The following is a 7,789-nucleotide window of genomic DNA, read 5'->3' as shown; positions in this document are numbered from 1 at the left end:
TCCACTTCAACGTTGCCACGCGACGCGCAGCACGCCTCCATCGGGCGACGACGGACAAACGGGGCACATTCCCCCGAGCCAAAGACTGCACCCTGCGCCGATAGACTTTAGCCAAAACCTCTGCTTCGTACTCCCACGGAAGGGAGCCGGCAAGGACGCAAGCGACCTCCGTCGAAATGGTGCGGTAACCCCGCACGACCCTCACCGCCAGCACCCTCTGAACCCTCTGCAAGAGGCCGCATTGCGAGCGGAGAGCGTGGGCGACCAGACGGGAGCGCCGTACAGGGCCATACTCCGCACCACTCCCAGGTAAAGACGCCGGACTGACTTTCCTCCTCCTCCAATGTTTGGGAGCAAGCGGGCTAAGGCACCCGCCGCCCCGAGCAATTTCGGGACCAGCACATCAAAATGCCGGTCAAAAGTCCACCTGCTGTCCAATACGAGCCCCAAGTATTTTATGTGAGGCCGGACAGCGATCGCAGTCCCTCCGATGGTTATGCTCGCGCCGGGAGGAGGCCCCTTCCGAGCCGGGTGAAAACACACGGCCTCGGACTTGCAGGGCGACCTCCAGGCCGAGCTTCCTTATTCTGGCTACGACTGTTGCCACCGCAGCCGCAGCCAGAATCGACGCCGAACGGTACGTCTCCGTGGGCCGTCACCAGCGTGTCGTCGGCGTAGCAGATGACCTGCACGCCACGCAGGTTAGCCCCGCGGAGGACCCAGTCAAACCCGACGTCCCACAGGAGCGGACCCAGAACCGACCCCTGCGGGACACCACACGAGACCGCCTTCTGTCCCCACCCCCTCCGTTCGGGAAAGACCACAGCCCGCCCTGCGAGGTAATCCTCGATCAGGTTCCAGAGACCGGTGGGGACGCGGTGAAACCTTAACGACTCCAAGATCGTGCTCCAGGGGATCGTATTGAAGGCGTTGGATATGTCTATAGACACCGCCAACAACACGCCTCCCCGGGAGCACGCCTGGTCGGAGAGGTCGCGGACGCGCTGGACCGCGTCCAAGGTCGAGCGACCCCTCCGGAAACCGTATTGGCAGTCCGCCAAGTTTGGACCTACATTTTCCAAGTGCTGAACGAGGCGACTGGCGACGACGCGCTCCAAGAGCTTGCCGGCCTCGTCCAGACGACGATCGGGCGATACCCCGAGGGTTGATCCCTGGGGCGCCCCTCCTTCGGAATCAAAACCAACTACCTTTTTCCATATTGCCGGGAACCTACCCTCTCGGAGGCACCTGCTGAACAGCCCTCGGAGGACAGGTCCCAGGCCACCTTCCATCTTCAATGCCAGCGCCCAGGCCCGATTTGGAATTCCATCGGACCTGGCGCCGTTCTTTTTAGTTTCATTTTTTCGACGGCCGCATCAAATTCCGCTGGCGACACGTCGTCCTCTTCTTCGGCCCGAGCCCCGTCTCGTGCTGACGACATGACTGGGGGAACAAAGGGAATCTCGGGTGCGCTCGGGAACAGTCCCCCGACCACATGCCGCACCATGTCAGGCGGCAGGGTACTCGTCGTGGGTGGGCCCAGGGGCGTATGGTGCTCCGCGCGATGTGATAGGGTCGCCCCCACGGGTCACGGTCCAGCGTCTCGAGCAGCTCCTTCCACGCCGCTTCCTTCGCCTCCCCGATCGCGACGCGCAGGGCGCGCACGTCCACCCGGTAAGCTTCGTACGCCCGGTCCTCCTCTTCCTCATCCCGACGCCTCCGACGACGAAGGTGCTGGTATCTTCGTCGACTGCCGGCGCACCGGCGTCGCAGACCGGCGATCTCCACATTCCACCAATAGACTTGGCGCCTCGGCGCGTACGCTCGGACGCGGGGCATGGCGTGGTCGCAGACTCGCGACATCGCCTCGCGCAGCCGCTCCGCACCCTCGCGCACGCCCGCCGGTGCCCAGAGAGTCAACCGCCAAGCCTGGACGACGGCCGCCTCCTGCAGTTCGCTCCACGTCGAGGCTTCAGGGCCCAGCGCGGACCCTCCGCGCCACCATCAAAGGCAAAGTCGCCGTCGAAGACTCCGGGCCGTGGCTACACGAAACGAATGTAGCGGTGGTCGAGAGCGTCTCCACGTCGGACAACACTTTCCACGCGGACGCGGCGCGCGACGTCGGGGTCGCGAACGACACATCCACCACGGACCCACCCGACGACGGACGCATGTGTTCTCGGCGCCGCGGTTGAGGACAACGAGACCGCTCCGACCAACCACTCCTCCATCTCCCGTCCCTGGGACAGGTGACCGGGGAACCCAAGCGGACGACTTCGCGTTGAGGTCCCGAGAACGAGCGCGCGCCTTGAGCGCGACCTCCCCACTACTGACCGAGTTCGTCTAGAAAGGACTCGAATTCGGCGAGCGGCCGGTTGGGGGAGAAGTACAACCCGACGACGAGCAAGCCTGCCCAGAAGACTGCCACGTAGCCCCGACCCCTGCACGACGTCGAATTCGGGCGGAGCGCCCACCGCCGACCGACGCTGGACCACGGCCACCAGGCCGTCAACATCTCCCGCCCAGTCGGGAAACCGAAGGGACCCGGTAGGGCTCGGCGACGACCGCTAGATGGGTCAATCGCTCCGCCATGCTCTGGATCAGCAGGTCCTGAGCCCTGGCGAGCGATTGAGATTGCCCTGAAGGATATTAAAAGGGCTGCTGGTCATCGTCCGTCGTCCATCGGTGTCGCCGTAGCCGTACCGGGCCGACTCCGCTGACTCTCTTCGGCGGTGCTCATCATCGGTCGTCTCTGTTTCGGGGGCTTGGCGCAAGCCTTGCCCCCGGAGACGTGCGCTGCAGGCCTACCGGTGCCGGCGCAGATCGTACAGTGCGGGGTGAGCGTGCAGCCCGCGGACTTGTGGCCGGTCTGGCCGCAGCGGTAGCACTCACCACTGCGGTCCACCGACGATGGGCAACGGGCACTCACGTGGCCCAGTGCGTGGCAACGGTAGCACTGCAGGCGCCTCGCCTCGAGGAGTTGCGCGCGAAGGACGCTCCACCCGATCCGTAGCTTGTCGACGGCCAATATTCTTTTGATGCCCGCTATGGGGCATCTGACCAAGACCTGGCCAGTGCCTCCGGGGCCCATTTTTATTTCCCCGACCTTCACAGTGTCGGGGGGGCACTCTCCAATCCTGGCGACCTCGGCACCAAGTTCCTCCCGGGATATGGATTCGTCGAGGCCGCTCAGTCTGACAGCGGCCGTTATTGTCGGCCTCGAGACGACAATGCTGTCCGAGGGCAAAACCTGCCGTAATTTATTCGCCAGCAAATCGGCTTTTTCATTCTGGTCGGCGCCGTCTACGACCAATATCTTTGCTCCCGTCACCGCCGAGCGTATCCGCTGGATAGGGATCCCCAGCTCTGCCGGATCGATTTTAGCCCTGGCTTCAGCGAGGACTGACCGATAGGTGACTCCGCGTTCGATGGCCTCCGCTGCAGCTTGACAATAACCGCCTGCGAGCGCGGTGGCCGGAGTCTCTTCTTCTTTTCCTTCAGGGGCGGTGGAGCGGGCACGGTGCCAGTCGCCGTTGCCATCCTCGGCTTGGCGCCTCTTCGGGCTACCGTCGTCCACGCTTCCGTCAGAGCAGCTGGGGCAGGGGGGAATGTCCGTGGTTCTGTGGGAACCGGCTGCTGCCTGTTTTTCGGTGCCTTCATTTTCTGTGGGCCGCCACCGTTGGGTGCCGCGGTCGCGACCGCAGCTGTTGGTTCAGGCGTCGGCATTGATTCTGCTGCCGTTGGTGGTGTCGGCGTCTTTTCCTGAGCGCGGCTCCTCCTGTGGTCTGCGGCCAGCGGTGGCCTCAGCCTTGGCTCCGGCGGCAGCCGTGCTTCCATCACTGCGAGGCGCGCGTCTAGCATCGTTCCGACGGCACGCATGATGCGCTGGAGGCGCCGCTCCTCCTCATCGTCGCTCCGTTGGATCGGGGCGGGGGCGGGTATGGCTGCCGGTGATCCCACTGCATGGGCCAGGCGCGCCATCTCCGACCTCATGTCGGCGATCGCCTTCTTCATGTGCAGGATCTCCGCCTCCTGCCTCCTGCAGAGCTCCTGCAGCCTCTTATTTTCACCGTCGGTAGTCCTCGCTGCCATCTCTTCCTTGGCCTCCCGAATGGCGAAAGCCATCTCCTTCAGGGCACGTACGTATGTGCCCTTCAGGTTTCCTGACTTTGCCGCAATAGTGACGGCCAATTTTGCGGTCTCCTCCAGTCTATTTTCAGGATCGGGTCTGGATTCCCCGGTACTGCCCGCGACGGAGTTCTCCTTCACCCTGAGGTTCCGGACGCTCTCCATAATCTCCTTTTCGGCGAGCAGCGCCATCTCCTCGCGTTGGGCCTTCAGGTGCGCCTCCTTGGCGGCCGTGAGGCCAACGTATTGCCCTATTGTGGACGGTCTTCCTCGACCCCTTTTGGACGATGTCTTGGATGTTGTGGCTCTGTTGGGCGAGCGCACCGTATCTTCACCTGAACTGCTCCCAGTTCTGTCCGGACTGTATGCTTTGTTCCTTTTTCTTCTGTTCCTGGTCGGGGACGAACGGGTTGAGCTGGCAGTGGCCATGCCGTCATCTGACAGGATACTAATCACTTCAATGTCCTTCACGGACCCTCCTCTACTTACATCGTTTCCTCCGTCCTTCACGGACACACTACCGCCGTCCTTCTCGGACCCCTTAGAGCAGTTATTGCCCCCCCAGAAACGGTGGGGCAGCGTGCGGCCGATCTCTCGACCGCACGGAGGGATTCTCCCCCCGCAGAGCGGGAGGTACCCTCCTGGGGTAGATTATCTTCATAACTGATCATTTCATTTTTGGTTTTCCTGTTTTTATTAACCAGGGGTGCGGTCCCCTGGGACGCCCTCACGACTGGTCTCCCACCAGCCATGCATCCCATCGCCGGGCGCCAGAGCTTAAGATTGGGGTATTTTTTATAGAGGTTTACGTCCTCGCGGCCCCGTACCTCGCGGCAGCGGCCCCCGTCCCCCACACGGTGAGGATTACGGGTTGGCCGGCAGTCCATCAAGTGCAACGAGCAGCACGACAGACCACCGCCCGACGCTCGAGTGAACAATAATCCACGAAGCCACGCCGGTATACCGGTACCCCCTCAGGAGGGCGTGCCCCTGTAGCCGAAGCCGGGGACATGGCAACCAGCGGCCAGCAGTCGCATAAATGCAACGCTGGCTCACTCCTACGACAACAGGGCACAGAGTGCCACCGCTCACGGCACGCCGGCAGTCCGCTGCCGGCGGAAGCTGCGTTCTCCAGAAGGAGGGCGCAGTTCTCCCGCTCCCCCTAGTGCTGGTTTGGTCCGCGTCATCCGATCTCTTTCGTTGCAAAGCCTAACTAAGCTATCCTACACCTAAGTCTAATCCTAAGCCTAGAACCTACGCCTAAGAATCCTTGCAACGAAAAAGATCGGACGATACCTCTGGGAATGTCGCCCAGAGTATCCCGTTATCCGCCACCTACGGACGCGCCCGGTGGAAGTTCAGCACAACTCCCCCACAGACGGAGCCCCCGGCCACGCAAAGTGCGCGCCGGGGGCCCGCCCAGGTCCCGGGAACCTAACCTAACCTAACCTAACCTAACCTAACCTAACCTAACCTAACCTAACCTACCTAACCTAACCTAACCTAACCTAACCTAACCAACCTAACCTAACCTAACCTAACCTAACCTAACCTAACCTAACCTAACCTAACCTAACCTAACCACCTAACCTAACCAAAATTGGCGCAGCCAAGTGACTCTACATAGAGAAATTCCTTTATTCTCTAAAATAGATGTAATTTAAAAGAAAGTTATCATTAATATTGTATTAGTTATCTAAAGTGTGTGCTCGAGTACTGACTAGAGTCAGTGACTCATCTTATACATATTGATCACTGTTTTATCTCTGTAGTCTTTTAACGGTTACAACAAAAGGGGCAGTTCCTTTTATAACTTTTACAAAACTATCTGCTCCTCCGCATCACATTCTCAAAATGTTTGGACTTGGACTCCGCACGCCTGTTAAAAGACAGGAGAGCTATAAGTCACCCCCAAAGGTGATCGTTCGGAAAAGTATAGACAGGTGGGAGGCCGCTGAGCGAAGCGAAGAACTGACTGCGAAAACATGCCTAGAAAAAACAAAGACCAATGCGACAACGCAAGCAGGCCCTGCAGAAACAACTAAGGTGGCCACCAAGCCAGCGGGAAACATCCTCGCCGTGCGCAGAGCATCAACGGGAAATGACGAGTCCCCTAAAAAATTTTATGTTAGCAGAGCAGCAGAAGCGGCAGCCTGTCTGAATAAGGCGAAGGCCCATTTGAGGGCCTCACGGAACCTTAAGACAGAGATAAAGGAGGGGGTTGAAAAGGCACTCACACGACTACTTGAGCTGATCAAGGAATCTGAAAAAGAGCTCAAGACGAAGGGAAGTACAACGGTGGGAGGGCGGGCGGAGAGGGGAGTGGGAGCGTTTGATGCTCCTCCTTACAACTCCGCCCCCTCCCCCTCCTCTACCTCCGACGGAAGCCTAATCATGGCACGTTTAGAGGAACACACTAACCTGATGCTGGAAAACGGCAGGAAAATGGAAGAACTGAAGGCGACGATTGAAAGACATGCCGGAAAAATGGAAAACATAGAAACGCCTACCTACGCTGGGGTGACCGCGACCCAGACCGATAGGGCGCTTCAAAAGCGCACGCTGCACTCGGTCGCGGTCACCTCAACCGTGGAGACGGAAACAGGAGAAGAGGTGCTCGAAAGAGTAAGAAAAGCCATAGACGCTAAGGAGGGATGGGTAAAAGTGGAGAGGGTAAGAAAGGCCAAAAATAGGAAAGTAATAATGGGCTTTGAGTCAAAGGAAGAACGGGATAAAATAAAGGATAAAATAGGAAAAGAAGGTGGCAGCCTCACCATCGAGGACGTGGAAAACAAGGATCCGCTGGTCAGGCTTGGGGATGTACTGACGGTAAATACCGACGAGGACATCCTCAAGGCTCTTCGGAACCAGAATGGGGCTGTATTCCGCGGCCTCGAGGAGGGGGAGGATAGGATAACAGTTAAATATAGAAGGAGAGCCAGAAACCCTCACACTAACCATGTAATTGTTAGCGTTTCGCCCAGTGTCTGGAGGCGGGTAACGGAAATAGGCTATGTTTATATAGATCTCCAGCGGGTCAGAGCAGAAGATCAGACCCACTAGTCCAGTGCACGCGCTGCCTGGGGTACGGCCACGGCCGTAAGTACTGCCATGAGACTGCAGACGCATGCAGCCACTGCGGCGGCCCCCACCTGAGAGCGGAGTGCGCGGATTGGCTAGCTGGGGAGCCACCGGCCTGCAGAAACTGCAGAAAGACGAAACTGACGCAAATAGAGCACAATGCCTTCAGTTCTGGGTGTCCTGTACGCCGCCGCTGGGACGAACTGGCCCGTTCGACCGTAGCGTATTGTTAACGCCAAGGTTGCCACCACAACATACAGCTATATGCAAGCGAACCTCCAACGAAAAAGGCTTGCGACAGTCGAGCTGCTACTCGAGGCACAAAAACAAGGAGTGGCCGTAGCCCTGCTGCAAGAGCCATACACTGGGGGGACCAGGACAATGAAGAACTACAGAGGAGTAAGGATCTTCCAGAATACGGACGATGGAGATGGGACTGTTAAGGCTGCAATTGCAGTCTTTGATAACAATCTGAATGTAAAGCAGTACCCAAAACTCACCACAAACAATATTGTTGTGGTGGGGATCCAGACCAGTGCCTGGGAGATCACCCTGGCGTCCATATACTTCGAGCCGGACA

General features: G+C 59.1%; 1 protein-coding gene across 1 annotated transcript in view; it reads right to left on the bottom strand.

The window, feature by feature from the left end:
- Positions 1 to 1,292, bottom strand: part of LOC114243849 (uncharacterized) — a 10,609-nt gene extending 9,317 nt beyond the window's left edge. The window contains exons 1-2 of the mRNA XM_089733930.1: positions 558 to 1,292; positions 68 to 226 (exon numbers count right to left, since the gene is read on the bottom strand). Coding sequence (XP_089590056.1) covers positions 68 to 226; positions 558 to 1,292 — 894 coding nt within the window. The remainder of the gene's footprint in view (positions 1 to 67; positions 227 to 557) is intronic.
- Positions 1,293 to 7,789: the final 6,497 nt, after the last annotated feature.

The sequence above is a fragment of the Bombyx mandarina genome, chromosome 16, assembly GCF_030267445.1.
Source record: "Bombyx mandarina strain Sakado chromosome 16, ASM3026744v2".
Classification (NCBI taxonomy): domain Eukaryota; kingdom Metazoa; phylum Arthropoda; class Insecta; order Lepidoptera; family Bombycidae; genus Bombyx; species Bombyx mandarina.
This window is presented reverse-complemented; position numbering and strand designations above follow the sequence as displayed.